This window comes from Rhinoraja longicauda, chromosome 4, assembly GCF_053455715.1.
Source record: "Rhinoraja longicauda isolate Sanriku21f chromosome 4, sRhiLon1.1, whole genome shotgun sequence".
NCBI classification, from domain to species: domain Eukaryota; kingdom Metazoa; phylum Chordata; class Chondrichthyes; order Rajiformes; family Arhynchobatidae; genus Rhinoraja; species Rhinoraja longicauda.
The window spans coordinates 681,269-700,012 of NC_135956.1; the positions used below are offsets into that span (position 1 = coordinate 681,269).

Consider the following 18,744-nt stretch of genomic DNA (forward strand, 5'->3'; position numbering starts at 1 on the left):
ATCGGTGTATATCCTTCAGTCAAAATCATTTAAAGATTCCATCTGGTCATTATAACATTTGGTTGTGGTAGGTTTCTTTGCTGTAATAGGTGGTCACATTCTATTACAGATGTGACCTTGGGTGCTGTGTGTGTCATTTAATACTTAGAACTCAATCGCACTAGAGGCACTACTCAAATAAAACCAACATTTTAGTTTAATCAATATTAAATTAAATTTTTACAATTGCAAGTTTGCAATTTCACTGCTACTTTGAGTAATGCTGATAAAGCTGCTCTAACTCCTACTTTTATACACAAAGCTGCCGTGCATTGAGAGGATGACATTGGTAGTAGTTATGAACAAGCATTAGTTTTGTTGTTTGAAAGGGAGAGCTCAGGAGGTGTGTGTGTGGATTGTGTATTGGACGGCACAGTGGTAGAGCTGCTGCCCTACAGCAGCAGACACCTGGGTTGGATTCTAACCTTGAGTGCTGTGTGTGTGGAATTTGCCTGTGACCGTGTGGGTTCTCTCCAGATGCTCTGGTTTCCTCCCGCGACCCAAAGACGTGTGGGTTTGTAGGTTAATTGGCCTCTGTAAATTGCCCCTAGTGTGTCAGGAGTGGATGCGAAAGTGGGATAACATAGAACTCGTGTGAAGGGGTGATCGATGGTCAACATGAAAGGGCCAGTTTTCATGCTATATTGCTAAATTAAACTAAGCTTTCAATTCTATGGTCTGCTCAGATCAAAGGGCAAGAAGGGCAAAGTATTCCACTTCAAGGTTTGTGGAATGGAACGGTCGTACATATGTGATGGTCTGCACTTCCTTGTAACACTAAAAGTCCTGCAAGTAATGGCTCAGTTTTGCGAAGCCCATACCCTAAAGCAATGTCATCTGACCAAAAGGAAAGGATATAACACAGTTTTTATTAGTGTTCATAACGGATATAATGTAAATCAAGCGAAAACAAAAATATAGAACATGGAATTGTCAAGAGAGTTCAAACTGCTTTCAAAATTTATAGCTTGTGGCTCGAAAAATTGGAGAATGTGCAGAACAATAGAATAATTGTTGAAATAAGTTGAATGGGAATTTATCTTCAGACATCTTTATGTTCTCTAGTTGAATCAATAGTGAATCTCCAGCTGGGCATTGCTGTTCCTGAAACTAGTATCAAATGTTTCTTGCCAACTTTGTTGCAAAATAATTGTGCACGTGTTGCAGAACTTTTACCAGACAACCTGGCTCTAATTTTGGACAGCTACTTGGCAAACCTGTCCATTATTCATCATAAAACAGATTATACAATTAAATGGACCAGGATGGCAAGACTAAAGCAGAAACCCGCTCCCATTCCTCATGGTAATATATGATTCGCTCCAGGATATACTTTTTCATCGGTTCTACAGGGCCAACAGCTAGACCACATCATTAAAACATCTGCAAATTTAGTCATTCTCATGAAGCACATCTGTAATGAAACACATGAAGTACTGCTTGAATACAACATCAACTGAATGAACCCAATGTTCAATTACATGTTAAACTGAAGAAACATAGAAACGTAATACCACTTCTGATTTGTCTTAAAGGAATGGAAGATGCCACCTGTGATAAAACTGAATATTTGACCAACTACTTGTCCAACATTGATGACATAATTTTGTTCCCTGGTTCTCTGGGGCGTATTCGATCCAGATATAGTAACAATCCCAGATGTAAGTACATTTTAGATGTTAATATTTATTTTTGATTTTCAACATTAGGTTCAGCAATTCTAGATTTTCATACTGGTTTTCAAAATGACTCACTAAAATTCTGATGGTTAGCTTATTTGATCAGCTATGCCTATGATTCATTCATCAGTTGTAATTCTTCTCTGCCTCCGTTTGTGGACTGAATGCTCTTATGATGGAAGGAATTAAAACAATAGCTTTCAATGAATCTGGATAATGACAAGATGCAAAGTTTGTCAGTGCAGAACCTCACTTTAAAAAAAATATACTAAAAAATGCAAGAGATCGTTCTGAAACACTTTGCATAAAAAAAGGGAAGGTGTGATTTGAACATTTTTAAATATCGCTTGCCATTGTTGGCTGGACGTTGGATATCTTATTGCTGCTCGCATTATAATACATTAAAATATTGCAAATGCACGAAATCAAGGAACACTGGAAATACACAGCTTGTCGGGTGGTATCAGTGGGAATGGGGCAGAATCAACATTTTGAGTTGATGTCCTACCATCAGAAGCAAGCGACAAATCCTGTCTGGATTAAACTAATTGAGGGATATCCACCTTCGACCCACCGAGTCTGCATCGACCAGCGATCCCCACACATTAACACTATCCTACACACACTAGGGACAATTTATACACATACACCAAGCCAATTAACCTACATACCTGTAAGTCTTTGGACTGTGGGAGGAAACCAAAGATCACGGAGAAAACTCACGCGGTCAAGGGGAGAATGTACAAACTCTGCACCCGTAGTCGGGATCGAACTCGGGTCTCTGTAAGGCACTGTAAGGCAGCAACTCTACCACTGCGCCACCGTGGCTGCCTAGTTTATTTTTTATTATAATTTTCCACACATAAATTCTGACCTACATGATGCAGTACCAAATTAAACAGTTTCACCAACTACATTTAGAGCAATGTGTCAATGAGTGATTTAAAAAGTTATTGTATCTGGAGCAGACCCTGGTTTGTGCTGAGCGCAAGTTATGGTTGTCATTGGAAAAGTTCCTTTTTGGAAGCAATGCCTTGCACCTGGAAGCAATGTTTTTGAATTATTGGAATTGGAACACCCCATGGGTACTTGTGACTGGGAATTTTGTCATTGCCTATCTTGCTCCTTGCTATCCGTGTGGTGCCACAGATGCAAGATGCCTGTGGCAGTTCAGGTGGTTCTGGATGCCTATCTGAGCAAATGTGCATGAAGTTGCCAGTTCTCCTGTACTTTCCAACTTTCTGTGTATCCCCACAGTGTCATTTCTAAAAGGGCAATGGTAAAATTATAGTTATTTATCAAATGCCTTTCTCTTCAGGATTTGGGCAACCAAGCAGGCTCATTTCCACTCTTTAGCAGGTAGTTACACCTGATCTTAATCAGAATCCATCTGTTGCCTGGTGGCGCAGTGGTAGAGTTGCTGACCTACAGCGCCAGAGATCCAGGTTCGATCCTGACTAAGGGTGCTTGTCTGTACAGGGTTTGTACGTTCTTCCCGTGACCTGAGTGGGTTTTCTCTGGGATCTCCCATTTCCTCTCACACTCCAAAGATGCAGATCTTTGTAGGTTAATCGGCTTGGTATAATTGTAAATTGCCCCTCATGTGTAGGATAGTGTAAATGTGCGGGGATCGCTGGTCAGTGCAGACTAGGTGGGCCGAAGGGGCCTGTTTCTGCACTGTATCTCTAAACTAAACAAAAGCCTTCTACCTCTGAAGGCTATCATCGTTGCTTACATACTGCAATAGTTGGTGCAATCTGGTTAGAATATGATATTGTTGTAGAAGCAACCACTTGGTTTCTCAGCTCAGAATATAAGAACGTTTTAAAAATAATATTTATTAAGTAAACTTTTTGCTGCACTTTCATTGTCCTGTCCATTGCTTAAAATGCAATTGCCTTTCTTCACAGATGATCCCAAGGTATTGGTGGCCAACCTTACTGTGAGTATGTAGTAAGAAAATGAATATTTAAATAGAAGGATGGTTAAATGTTATTAAATATTGAAGGTAGTCAAGGTTTTAAAAAACAATTCTGCATTCACAAGCTCATAAATTTCTGTTCTTTGAGGTGAATGAGCAGAAACCAGTCTGGCACACATAGAAACAGAAATACATGTTATCATTACTGATCTAATCACCAAAGGTTTACATATGGAGGATTATAATGTTATTCTCTATTACATATTGCCTCTACAGGAATACTGAATGGTTGATCATAACATATTGGCAGCTACAGACTAACCAATTTTCCAATTATTAAAAATCATTATCTTTACTAATTATGGTAAAATTAATAGCCTTTTGTCTAGAAGCTGAAGTAAATGAAGTAAGTGAATTAATTCAAAAAGAGAATGGGCTTAGGAGGGAGAGATAGATCAGACATGATTGAATGGCGGAGTAGACTTGATGGGCCGAATGACTTGATGGGCCGAATGACCTGATGCTGCTCCTAGCGTATGAACGTATGTTATGATATGCCTGTTCTGCACACTCCCAGTGTTAGGTAACTATGTGCCCATTCTACCATCACATGTTTGCCTTTTTGTGGCAGAATTATGTGCAGACAATTGATTCTGGTTTCAAATGTTGCCCTGGTGCTGCAGAGCTCATTTTGATCTCGTGTGTTTTGTGAAGTTTGCTCTGGGAAGTAATATGCATCATAATGTAATGGTCTACTTATATCAGCTATACTGCGCACCTTAGTTTTGTTCAGGAATGGAAAGCTGCGAGGCCTCTACTAAATTGGCCTTTGCATAGACTAGTTTCCACTGTGTGCATATTATTGCCATAGCTAAAAGCAATTGTTGCTTAGTGCTATACCCTTGCATAATTTGCTTTGGTTTTATTGTTTATAAGTACAGTTTATAGAGATACTGCATAGAGCCAGGCCCTTCGGCCCCCTGAGTCTGCGCCAACCAGCAATCATGCATGCACTAGTTCTACCCTACACACGAGGGACAATTAACCTATAAATCTGCACTTCTTTGGTTTGTGGGAGGAAACCGGAGCACCCGGAAGAAACCCGGGCTTGCACGGGGGAGAATGTGTGAACTCCATATGGCACCCATAGTCGGGATCGAACCCAGGTCTCTGGTGCTGCGAGGTAGCAACTCTACCACTGTCCTGCCTACTTTCTATCAAGTGTTGGTTGTATTATAACATTGGTTCCATTTCATTTGCAATCAGTGCAGAAGACCTGACCAGCACTTTAAGCCCTACATGAAGATGAACCTTCCAAAGCGTTTGCATTATGCTAACAATAGAAGAATTGAAGATATCCATTTAATGGTTGAGCGGAAGTGGCTCGTCGCAAGGTAATTATGCTTTGTTAAATTCAAACCATAGGTTGCTTGCTTTTATTTTAAGATGGCTTTCAGCGCTGCAGAGTCAAGTCAAGTTGAGTTTATTGTCATATGCACAAGCACAGTGAGGTACAGGTACAATAAAATCTTGCTTACAACAGCATCACAGGCACATTGGCTCAGCCAAACACAAAATAAAATGATGTGTCAATTATACATTGCACAAATTCAGTGAAAGAAAATATCTGCAAAAAACAGGACATTAGTGCAAAGCCATATCAGTTAAGTGCAGCTGCATTATGTGGGATTTTTGAGATATAGTAAATATCGTAGTTTCTACTTCATACTCTTGCAAATTGTGACAGTGTCTCTCAATAAGACACTAATGACATTAGGCTTCTGTATAATAACCTTTCTGTAAACTTAGTCATAGAGTCATAGAGTGATACAGTATGGAAACAGGCCCTTCGGCCCAACTCGCCCACACCGGCCAACATGTCCCAGCTACACTAGTCCCACTTGCCTGCGCTTGGTCCATATCCCTCCAAACATGTCCTATCCATGCACCTGTCTAACTGATTCTTAAACGTTGGGATAGTCCCAGCTTCAACTACCTCCTCTGCCAGCTTGTTCCATATACCCACCACCCTTTGTGTAAAAAAGTGACCACTCAGATTCCTATTAAATCTTTTTCCCTTCACCTTGAACCTATGTCCTCTGGTCCTCGATTCCCTTTAATGCATCCATGCAAATCTTTGGATCAAAATGATGAGGTATACCTATTTTGCTAACATCACACAAGTCATTTACTAACAGATATAAATATAGTGTATCTTGCTTCACCGATAAGCCAGAACATGCCCATAAGTATCGAGGCCTAAATTTCCATCATTGTCCAGTCTTTCCAAACACATATTTAGAAATATATAAAAGAAAGATAGACACAAAAAGCTGGAGTAACTCAGCGGATCAGACAGCATATCTGGAGAAAAGGAATAGGTGATGTTTCTGATCGAGACCCTTCTTCAGAAATATATTTTTTAATGGATGGTATTCATTCAAAACACATGAAAGGGTTTTTTAAAAGTTTAAAATGGAATCAATAATTTGTATTAGATGTCACCAATACTTCTCTTTTGGATATCGGGCGTGTCAGATTTCACGGCTCTTTGCGGCTTCTTACTGAGTTGTGTTTCAATCAACAATAAAAGGGAATTACATCCTTACTGTGAACCAATTCCTAGCTATTTCTAAATTTAGAATTAGTTTAAATCTGGACATTAAATAATTAAATATTTCCAATTTACTTCCTTGAACTTGTAAACCCAATGTGAGTGTTTAATTATTTAGAATAAAATGCTTTCAAATAGACACATGAATTGTGTTAAAGTACATTAGCGAGTGAGGTGTTGCACCGAGTATAAGCGAGGAAAGGCAATGCATCTATTTGTGCAAAATGGGATATAAACTCGTAAACTATCTTGCCTCCGTTAAACAATGACATTGATCTACAGTAATAGACCTCCTGGAGAAACGTGCTAGGCTAGAGAAGGTATTTGCAACTCCTTCTGTTCCTATGTGCGCTATATATAAGCAAAAGCAAATTATAAGCAAAAATATAAGCTTTTTGTGTCTATCTTTTATATATTTCTAAATATGTGTTTGGAAAGACTGGACAATGATGGAAATTTAGGCCTCGATACTTATGGGCATGTTCTGGCTTATCGGTGAAGCAAGATACACTATATTTATATCTGTTAGTAAATGACTTGTGTGATGTTAGCAAAATAGGTATACCTCATCATTTTGATCCAAAGATTTGCATGGATCAAATATATAAGCAAACGTACGATGTTTGTACATTATGTTTATGTGAGTACTATGTAAGAAGGTACAAATTAACTTTTCTTTCTACATTTAGAAAACCAATGGAGGGAACCAGAAAACCATCTGGAAAATGTAACTTTCAAGGTGACCATGGTTATGACAATAAAATCAATAGTATGCAGGTAGGATTATATGGTAATACCTTCAATTGCCTGAACGATAGTTTACTAATTTAATTTTGAGAATCTTTCACCTTGGATAGAAATAAAATCCGTAATCAAGTTCACTTTTTGTTATAAATGTTGTATGAATTGTGTTAGTGGAATCGTTTGATAAGTTAATGTCGACAAATTTATTTTGTTTTCTTCTCTAGACTGTTTTTATTGGGTATGGGCCAAGTTTCAAGTTTAAGACAAAAGTGCCACCTTTTGAAAATATTGAATTGTATAATGTTATGTGCGGTAAGTTTCTTTTTAGATTTATATCAAAATGCATGTATTGTTGGAAAAGTATAGCTAACAACAGGTCATTTCAACTGCATTCTGCCACAAAAACATAAGACCAAATTACTTTAGTTATTCAAAGTACATCAAACATTTAGGGACTAAACCTTTCAAAAATAAATTGGGGAGTTTTAAGGTGAAAGATATATCTAAAGATCTTAAGTGTTGAACATATGTTCATTAATATACCGCGATTAATATAATGAATTCCACACTATGAAAAGGCAACCAAATAACAATAGTAAATGCTTTCACTGTTCCCTTGTGTTCTATGGTTTGTAGGAAGGTTTCCGAGCAGTTATTCTGTTAGAAAGTACATTCTGTGCTCCCTTTTACTGGATTGTTGCTTATGACACATTTTTTATTTTGTTATTGCGAGGTATACTTAGGAACAAATAAATTGGAGGTTTGGTAGGAACTGATAGATTATACTGCAATTGTGAACAACTTGGAGTTCTTTTCTCAGGAAAGAAAAAAATATATAGGTTATTTTCTTTTGAAGACAACTTCAGAACTAAAGAAGTCTTTGATAGTGTACAAGTCATGGGAAACCCAAATGTCAGTTACAAAATTACTGACAAATCCAATGAGGAATTTGGGGAAAAAGCTCTTTACTGAGAGGATAGCTACAATCTGGAGTTCACTCTCGTATAGATTGAAACAAATAAAATTTGCCAACGAAAAGATAAGAAATGAAAGCGAAATGAATAGAAGGTTATGTTAATAGTGTGAGTAAAAAGTACGATAATAGCAGACTTGCCCAGGGCATAAAGACAAGCATTCAGCCAAAGGACCCATTTCTGTGATGTAAACACTTTCTGATAATTTGGTCTCTTTGAGATAAATATTCAGAGACACTGTTCCTTATGTAAAATCTTCTCTGGTGATTAATATTAATGGAAAGGGAATCAAGTGCCAAATTCTCTCTCTTTTTTCTGAGTAGATTTTCTTAAAGTTTACAAAATTGATCACTCCAGCAATCGGCTTTAAGCACACAGTGGGAGTGTAATTAGCAGTGTTCGGCTGGTCAGCTTTTCCCATCAGACAAATTATTTTGGCATATAGACAAACAAACAAGGGTTCTAACAGTATACACCTACGCAAGTAACTTCTTGGTATTGATTATTACCTCCATCGTCTGCACAATGGGATGTGGGACTGGAGAGTCATATAAATCTAATTCCATCTGTATGTAACATTGCAAAAGGAAAAGCTATAGATACTAGAATTCTGAAATATAAACAGAAAATTCAGAAAATACTGTGCAGGACAGGCAGCATCTGTAGAGAGAGCACACAGTTACCTTCAGACAGAAGGCAACCCATCCATCTCTTCAGTATGTTGGAATCCCGCCTGACTCGTGCATATCTGGCCCCAAGCTCCTGGTTTGATACAGCAGAATGGACCAGCCCTTTTCATTATTTCTCCACGTGTTCAACTGAATGGGAAACAGTGCCTGGCTCCCTTCTTACCCATTCTGTGGTTGCCAGAGAATCGGCAGCACTAGATAATCTTCCTATTAGCTCCTGAGTCCCCCAAGGATTTATACCTGGCCACTCTGACTGATCATTGGGTCAGGTCAACTGATCATTTCTGGAGTTTTTTAACGTTTTGTGTGATGTTCCAGTTCTTTGCAATTTTATTCACAGAAAATCCAAGGTTACATCAAAAAAACAGCATTCCTTCTCCAATCAGTCCGAACTTCATGATTAGTTGATGTGCCAGTTCTCTGCATAGGTTTCAGTAGCAGACATTTGCTTCAACTTCATTATATATCTTTTTTTTTTGTATGCGCAGGTTTCCCAAAAAAACACAGTGCCATCTCTTGGTTAATAAAAAGCATTTGACAAATTGCTTAATCTTAAGCCTAAACATAATTTAAATCCAAATTCAGGCTAAAAATTGAGGAAAACAGAGTTTCTTTGTGATATCAGAGGAGCATGTTTGATCCTTATCATTACTAATTTGCATTAATAAAGCTCAATGTAAACTCATGCCAAGAAAAGTCGAGAACTTGAATCTGATAAGGTAGCTTGATCTAAAAATTGATTTAATCATTACGTGAAAGATGGAACAAGGGCAAATTGAGTTTGATAAACCAGTATAAAAAGTGCTGGGCAGAAAGAAAACAAAAAGATAACCTAATTGTATCAAAGCAGCTACAGAGAGTTCTGTTCAAACACAGACAATGGGAACATTCAAGTTCTTGGCATAATTCAGGGTTGAGCCACATTGTTTGATCCTTGATATTGGAGGGTTGATGAGGATAGAAATATCGGCTTTCTTGCTGGCTGCCTTGAAAAATATATGCAACATACTGAAAATTGTAGTTAGGGTAGATTAGGAACACTACTAAACACTAAATATTGACCGCAGAACACGTTCAAAGTAATAAAGAAAATTTGGAATCAAAATGACCAGCATTTGGAATAGATGTTCACATTAATGAGATTTTCTCTTAGAAGTTTAGATAGTTAGAATCTTAGACTTTGTTAGATAACAAAATAAGAGCTTTCAGTCTGAAGAAGGGTCTCGACCCGAAACGTCACCCATTCCTTCTCTTCAGAGATGCTGTCTGACCCGCTGAGTTACTCCAGTATTTTGTGTCCACCCAAGAGTTTTCAATAGTCAGCCCGCCAAATAGGTTCAGTTTTATATGTGGAATGGAATATTTAGAGATATAGAAACACAATGTTATGAAAAGCAGGGAAAGGTCAATCTACTTTCTTCTCTATGATGGTTATTCATCTGTTTTAGATTATTGGTTGTAATGAACCAGCTTCATGAACATGTTTAAAACACAAAGCGCTTCAGTCACTCAGCAGTTCAGGCACCATCTGTGGATTGAATCGATAGACAGCGTTTCGGGTCTACAGAAGGATCCCGACCCAAAATGTCACCTTCCTACTCCCTCCGCAGATGCTGCCCGACTGCTGAGTGACTCCGGATCTTTTCATTTTACTCAAGATTCCAGCACCTGCCGATCTTGTGTCACGTTCTGTAATCTGGCTTTCTTCTCATCTTTCTCATAGCCTGGCAAGAAGACTGCTACTTCTATCAAAGGCAAAAAATATATGCTCTGAATGTAAAAACAAAAAAATGCTGGAAACACTCAGCAAGTCAGACTCCATCTGTGCAAACAGAAACAGAGTTAATGTTTCAGGTCATAGACCCTTCATCAGAACCTGGAAGGAAACAAGGTACATTTTATCAGAATGACTTCTTTGTCAATCAACAAGTCAACACTAGTCAGAGAGTGATACAGTGTGGAAAGAGGCCCTTTGGTCCAACTCGCCCACACCAGCCAACATGTCCCAGCTACGCCAGTCCCACTTGCCTGCGCTTGATCCATATCACTCCAAACCTGTTCTATCCATGTACCTGTCTAATTGTTTCTTAAACAATGGGATAGTCCCAGCCTCAACTACCTCCTCTGGCAACTTGTTCCATACCTTTGTGTGAATAAGTTACCCCTCGGATTCCTATTAAATCTTTTCCCCTTCACCTTGAGCCTATATCCTCTGGTCCTTGATTCCCCTACTCTGGGCAAAAGACTCTGTGCATCTACCCGATCTATTCCTCTCATGATTTTGTACACCTCTATAAGATCTTTCCTCACCCTCCTGCACTCCATGGAATAGAGACCCAGCCTACTCAACCTCTCCCTACAGCTCACACTCTCTAGTCCTGGCAACATCCTCGTAAATCTTTTCTGAACCCTTTCAAGCTTGACAATATCTTTCCGATAACATGGTGCCCAGAACTGAGCACAATATTCTAAATGCGGTCACACCAATGTCTTATACAACTGCAACATGACCTTCCAACTTCTACACTCAATACAATGATTGATGAAGGCCAAAGTGCCAAAAGTATTTTTGACCACCTTATCTACCTACGACTTGACCTTCAAGAAACCATGCATCTGTACTCCTAGATCCCTCTGCTCTACAACACTACCCAGAGGCCTACCATTTACTGTGTAGGTCCTGCCCTTGTTCGATGTCCCAAAATGCAACACCTCACACTTTTCTGTATTAAATTCCATCAACCATTCCTCTGCCCACCTGGCCAATCGATCCAGATCCTGCTGCAATTGTTCACAACCATCTTCACTGAAGCATTAATTTTTTTCCTCTATGTAGTCTTTACAAAAGAAATGCGTACAAAGATGAGGAAATATGACTTGTTTGTCTCACTAAGTGCTTCTTCACCAAACCCGAGATGGGGGTTAATGATTTTAATATTTGGCCTAAATGTCCATGCCATTTCTTGCTATGGGTTCAGTTGTTGAAAGTCACATAATGTGACATTTACTTTTCTTTTAATTTTTTATGAATGAGAACATTTTATAATTGATGGTCCACAGAAGATATCAGAGAACATAGATGAGCACAGCACAAGAACAGGTCCATGGGCCCACAATACGTGTTGCAAACATGATGCCAAATTAAAGTAATCCCTTATGCCTGCACATGACCCATATCCCTCCACTCCCTGCATATCCACATGCCTATCTAAAAACCCCCAAAACGCAAGTAATATCTGCCTCTGCGACCTGGCAGTGTGTTCCAGACACTTAGCACTCTGTGTTTTTGAAAAAAGGCTTACACGCAAATCTCCTTTAAACTCTGATATTCAATATTTCGACCCTGCAAAAAGGTTCTGACTGTCTACTCTATCTATGTCAAAGAGTCAGAACTCCAAACAATCCAGGTTTGTTCAATCTCTCATTCTAACTAATAGCCTTTATTCTCGGCAGCATTCTGCTAACCTCTTCTGCACTCTCTCCAAAGCCTCCACATCCTTTCCGTAAGGGGATGGCCAGAACTGCACACAGTACTCAAAATGTGGCCAAACCAAAGTCCTGCAAAGCTGCAATGTGCCATCCCGATTCTTACACCCAAAACTACATCCCTCATGAATCTTTTGACCAGTGTAAAGCTGTGTCCACACGTCCTTGAACTATTAGCTCATGAGAGCAATTCCTTTCAATATGTCTTATTCACTTTAGTCATGATCTTCTATGCCTCTATTAAATCTTTGCTCTCAATAGTCACGTTTCATCATTTTAACCTTGGAGCTGAGCTCACACATCCCTAAAACCATTCAAGAAAATGTTTCTATACCCTTACTATGCCCTTCATATTTTCCTAAAAAGCAGTGACTAGAATTGAATGTGCTTTGTTTATGCATCCCAAGGTCCCCAATAGTTCACTAACAACATGTTTAATGTTACTTCTGCTTTCAAGCACGTACATGTACCCCCAGTCCCTCCATTATTGTACACCCTTTAGAACTGGAACTTCATCCATAATGTCTCTTATTCATTCTTCCACATTGTTTCACTTCACCATTTATAATTTAAATTTAATCTATCTCTCATCCTCCCATCCTAGCAGCCTGCTTTCTGTCCTGCGATCTATTACTATCCTCATCACTGTTTGCCACACTTCCAAGCATTGTATCTTCTTTATATTTGGATGTTTTACCCCCAGGTCTTAGTCATCGATGTATATCAAAAGCAATGGAGGTCCCAGCACTCTACTCTTGGGAACACCATTGTCTAACATCCACCAATCTGCAACACAACCATCTGCCCAGTTGCCAAACACTTTAATTCCCCTTCCCATTCCCACACTGATCTTTCTGTCCTGGGCCTCCTCCATTGTCAGAGTGAGGCCAAATGCAAATTGGAGGAACAGCACCTCATATTTCACTTGGACAGCTTAAATATTGATTCCTCTAACTTCAAGTAACCCTTGCATCCCTTCTCTCTTCATCCCTCCCCTACCCAAGTCATTGGACAAGCTTCAAAGTCGTCTTGTTGATTCACATTGTCTGTAACTCGTTTTCACCTTGCCCACAGCTAACAATGGCCTATTTCCTTTATCATTGTTACTTTTTTGCATTTCTTTCATTCATTTGTTCTATATCTCTCTACATCACTGTCTACATCTCTTGTATCCCTTTCCCCTGACTCTCACTCTGAAGAAGGGTCTTGACCCAAAAGGTCACCTCTTGCTTCTCTCCAGAGTGTTGTCTGACCCACTGAGCTACTCCAGCTTTTTGCGTCTATCTTCCATTTACTTTCACAATCAGCCTTCCCCTGTAAGTTAATTTCCTAGCCTTGTTGCTCATCACAATGTAATTCCATCTGCCTCAACTTTTGCTATCAGGCCGACTATTATCTTATCAAAAGCATTCATAAAATTCCCAACATCAATGCTTTCTGTTACCTCATCGAATAAGTTCAGTCTGTGTTCTCAAGTAAAAACTTTGGCTTGGCCTTTAACAAATGCTGGCCTATCAATACTTTCCTGGAAAAACCTCTCAGGATTGAGATTGAACAGATTGGATTTGAAATATTAGTGAATGCAGATGCTGGAATCTGACGCAAAATATATCTGTTTCCCATGGGGAAAAGAAGCTAGCCTGTACATCATACATCATTCCATTATCGTTTTACAAACTAATATTGGGTTCCAATTTATTTTAGCCAGATCCCTTCTAATTCCACTAAGGTTAGTTGTAATTTAGAAGTTCTGCTTTTGTGTTACTCTTTGCCTCTCATCTAAACCTTATGGTCCAATAATACTGCTCACCTATGTTCTCCAATGGCATGTTCCTACTTTGTCCACCTTATCCCTCAGAACTACTATAGATTCAGCAATGCTCGTTTGGTTTGGAACATAATGATCAACTAAGTCATCAGATCATACAGTACGTGACAGGAGCAGAATTAGGCCATTCGGCCCATCAAGCCTTCAATCATGGCTGCCCTTCATAATTAGCCAAGGCTAAGTCCTCATGATCATATTTAAGAAATTCTTCCCCCTTGTATGCCCTTTAACTAACATTTTTTCCAATCAATATTGGGGTAATCAATATTGCCAATCCACACCCCTTGCACATTTCATTCATTCCCTTGCAGATTTACTCTTCTATCTCCCTCTTTTGTAGCCAGCAGAATACCTCAAGTAAGCTGATAGCTCCCTTCTTGCTTTTCAGTTGAAAATTTATTTCTCAAGCAAATCTCCTGTCTTCATCTCTACAGTGTTCCTTCATTGGCACTGCTACCCAGCCTCTGATATTTTATACCCTTGCCTTTTCTGAATATCTTGCATCTCAGAACATGGGAGTCAGCATGGATTTACGATGGGGAAATCATGCTTGACTAATCTTCTGGAATTTTTTGAGGATGTAACTAGGAAAATGGACAAGGGAGAGCCAGTGGATATAGTGTAGGAAAATAACTGCAGATGCTGGTACAAACCGAAGGTATTTATTCACAAAATGCTGGAGTAACTCAGCAGGTCAGGCAGCATCTCAGGAGAGAAGGAATGGGTGACGTTTCGGGTCGAGACCCTTCTTCAGACCTCAACTCCTCTTGTTATGAAGGCCAATATTCCATTGGCTTTCTTCAAGGCCTGCTGTACCTGCAAGACAGATTATTATCTGAACGGTGTCAAGTTAGGAAATGGGGATGTACGAAGAGATCTGGAGCAACTAGGCTTGTATACGCTGGAATTTAGAAGGATGAGAGGGGATCTTATCGAAACATATAAGATTATATGTTTATTATATTATAAGATTATTATAAGATTATTATATTGTATAACGGCGGCACGGTGGCGCAACGGTAGAGTTGCTGCTTTACAGCGAATGCAGCGCCGGAGACACAGGTTCGATCCTGACTACGGGTGCTGTACTGTAAGGAGTTTGTACGTTCTCCCCGTGACCTGCGTGGGTTTTCTCCGAGATCTTCGGTTTCCTCCCACATTCCAAAGACGTACAGGTATGTAGGTTAATTGACTGGGTAAAAATGTAAAACAAATTGTCCCTAGTGTGTGTAGGATAGTGTTAATGTGCGGGGATCGCTGGGCGGCGCGGACTTGGTGGGCCGAAAAAAGGCCTGTTTCCGCGCTGTATCTGAAATATGAAAAATAAAATAAAATAATATTATTAAGGGATTGGACATGTTAGAGGCAGGAAACATGTTCCCAATGTTGGGGGAGTCCAGAACCATGGACCACAGTTTAAGATTAAGGGGTGGGCCATTTAGAACGGAGATGAGGAAAGACCTTTTCAGCCAGAGAGTTGTAAATCTGTGGAATTCTCTGCCTCAGAAGGCAGTGGAGGCCAATTCTCTGGATGCTTTCAAGAGAGAGCTAGATAGAGCTCTTAAAGATAGCGGAGTCAGGGGGTGTGGGGAGAAGGCAGGAACAGGATACTGATTGTGAATGATCAGCCATGATCACATTGAATGGCATTGCTGACTTGAAGGGCCGAATGGCCTACTCCTGCACCTATTGTCTATTGTCTATTTACTGCTCCGTTATGGCCCCTTTCAGTTTAGTTTAGTTTAAAGATGCAGCACGGAAACAGGCCTTTTGGCCCACCGAGTCCACGCCAACCTGTGATCCCCACACATTAGCACTATCCTACACGTGCTAGGGAAAATTTACACTTATACCAAACCAATTAACCTACAAACCTGTACGTCTTTGGAGTGTGGGAGGAATCCAATGATTTCTGAGAAAACCCACGTGGTCATGGGGAGAACGTGCAAACTCCGTACAGACAGCACCTGTAGTCGGGATTGAACCCGGGTCTCCGGCACTGCAAGCACTGTAAGGCAGCGACTCTACTGCTGCGCCATCATGCCACCATGTTCATAAGTTCCAGGGGCAGAATTAGGCCATTCGGCCCATCAAGTCTACTCCACCATTCAATCATGGTTAGTCTATTTTTCCCTCTCAACCCCATTCTCCGGCCATAACCCCATAACCCCATATTCACCCTATTTTCTACCTTAATACCCTACTTTTTTAGTTTAATAGCAATTGTATTTAGTTTTGAGGTCACCTACCTAACTTCATTTTTTCTCTGTCTGGTCATTATTTACTGACTACATTGTTGTTTGCATGATTGAATTTAGCTGATTTTTGATTTGATATATTGTGGAAGTAAAATGTGATCCCAGAGCAGAGGTGTAATATCTTGCCTTAATATATTACGCATAAATATGAAGACTTGATTTTGGGATCAGAAAGATGATTTCATCTTGCCAGGAAAGCTTGCCTCTCTCGGGATGTCCGGCTGAATTATGTGCAATAGACAATAGACAATAGGTGCAGGAGTAGGCCATTCGGCCCTTCGAGCCAGCACCACCATTCAATGTGATCATGGCTGATCATTCTCAATCAGTACCCCGTTCCTGCCTTCTCCCCATACCCCCTGACTCCGCTATCCTTAAGAGCTCTATCTAGCTCTGTCTTGAAAGCATTCAAAGAATTGGCCCCCACTGCCTTCTGAGGCAGAGAATTCCACAGATTTACAACTCTCTAACTGAAAAAGTTTTTCATTTTCTCCGTTCTAAATGGCCTACCCATTATTCTTAAACTGTGGCCCCTGGTTCTGGACTCCCCTAACATTGGGAACATGTTTCCTGCCTCTAACGTGTCCAACCATGTAATAATCTTATATGTGTCAATAAGATTCCCTCTCATCTTTATAAATTCCATTGGGCCCAAACCACTCCTGCATTGGTGCAGCACCCTCTCCTCCCCCTCTCCCCCCTACTCTCTCCCCCCACTCGCTCTCCCCCTCCCTCCCTCCCCCCTCACCCCATCCCCCTCTCCCCCTCCCTCCCTCTCCCCCACTCCCCCCACCCCCCCATTAAACTTTAAAATGTGAATAACTTTAAAAATATGACACCGATTTCAATTAAACTTCTTCCATAGGACCACAGGACGACGGTGAGTAAGTTGGGCCTAAAATTGCCATGCTATCATGTACCATTTTGGCTGGAGTTCAGGAACAAGCTAACAAATGCGAGTTCGAGTGTATGGATGTTGTGCAGTGCCTTTGTTAAAAAGTCACAGCAGTCAATGTTTCTCACCAACAGATCTTCTTGGACTGAATCCAGCTCCTAACAATGGAACCCATGGCAGTATGAACCACCTTTTGCGGAATCCCCCATTCAGGCCGTCCATACCAGATGAATTGTCCAAACCAGCTCATGTGGTAGCTGCCTCAGGCGTTCTTGATGAGCTGGGTTGCACATGTGATGAGAGGGTCAGCAAATAATCACATTCTCCTATCAGTTGCATATATGGTTTGGTCAACTATCTGGATGTAAAAGTGTTCTTAAGCAGCTTTGCTTTTGACTGGACTAACAGGCAAAATCTCCATTTGTTTATTTATTCTTAACTTTATTTATTCATAACTTACTTTATTTTACATTATTCTGAATGGAAACCTTCTCTTTAGTTTGTCAGTCTAGAGATACAACGCAGAAACAGACCCTTCGGCTCACCGAGTCCGCGCCGACCAGCAATCCCCGCACACTAACACTATCCCACACACAATTACAATTTTACCAAGCCAATTAACCTATAAACCTATAAATCGAGAAGGGTCTCGACCCGAAACGTCACCCATTCCTTCTCTCCAGTGATGCTGCCTGACCTGCTGAGTTACTCCAGCATTGTGTGAATAAATACCTTCGATTTGTACCAGCATCTGCAGTTATTTTCTTATACAACCTATAAACTTATATGTCTTTGGAATGTGTGGAGAAAATCCACTGAGAGACCGTACAAACTCCGTACAAACTCCGTACAGACAACACCTCGTGGTCAAGATCGAACTCGGGTCTCTGGCGCTGTAAGGCAGCAACTCTACCTCTGCGCCACCGTGCCACACCTGTGCCTGGCAGAATGGTGGCTGTAAGGGGTGAAGTAGGGGAATGACACTATTCACTGCAATCTCCGGTCATTGTAATTGGTACTGAGTGTAGGTATCAACCTTGTTCAGACTGAAATGTTATGCCCCTTGATGATTGCCTGAATCTGGCATGATTTTAATTTTGAATTGGAGCTGTGACAATCAATAAAGGAACTATGACCAGATTAAATTCAGGAAGGTTGGCCAAAAAATGTGGTTTTATTATTTTCCTTGTGGCACACAAGGTGATGGAGTGCTTTCCTCAGAAACCAGAGTTCCCAGCTGCTTCAGCTCTCTGATGGGTATAGTTATTTCAGAAGCTTTGTTCTCAGCCATCTTTACACCTACCCACCAAACATTGACAGTGTGCTTGGGAAATACAGTTTTTGATCTCCTTTGCAGTCTTGTACCATCCACAACTCCACCCCATTTCACCAGCCTCCTATACACTCCCATCAGGTATGTTGTAGTCTTCATTCCCATGTTTCTGGAGTTTATGCTGGAATCACCATGGTTACTCCCCTGGACTTGCACACCATAAGTCAATGTATCAAGGCTGCATCAATGTGTTGTAAAGAACTGCAGATGCTGGTTTAAATCGAAGATAGACACAAAATGCTGGAGTAAATCAGTGGGACAGGCAGCATCTCTGGAGAGAAGGA

At 40.3% G+C, this 18,744-nt stretch overlaps 1 protein-coding gene across 4 annotated transcripts in view; it reads left to right on the forward strand.

Moving 5' to 3' along the window:
• enpp2 (ectonucleotide pyrophosphatase/phosphodiesterase 2) overlaps positions 1-18,744 on the forward strand; it is an 84,441-nt gene that overhangs the window by 39,278 nt on the left and 26,419 nt on the right. For all 4 annotated transcript variants that reach the window (XM_078397121.1, XM_078397122.1, XM_078397124.1 and 1 more), the window contains 6 exons: positions 1,575-1,700; positions 3,629-3,660; positions 4,906-5,033; positions 6,943-7,030; positions 7,222-7,309; positions 17,262-17,431. In XM_078397121.1, coding sequence (XP_078253247.1) covers positions 1,575-1,700; positions 3,629-3,660; positions 4,906-5,033; positions 6,943-7,030; positions 7,222-7,309; positions 17,262-17,431 — 632 coding nt within the window. The remainder of the gene's footprint in view (positions 1-1,574; positions 1,701-3,628; positions 3,661-4,905; positions 5,034-6,942; positions 7,031-7,221; positions 7,310-17,261; positions 17,432-18,744) is intronic.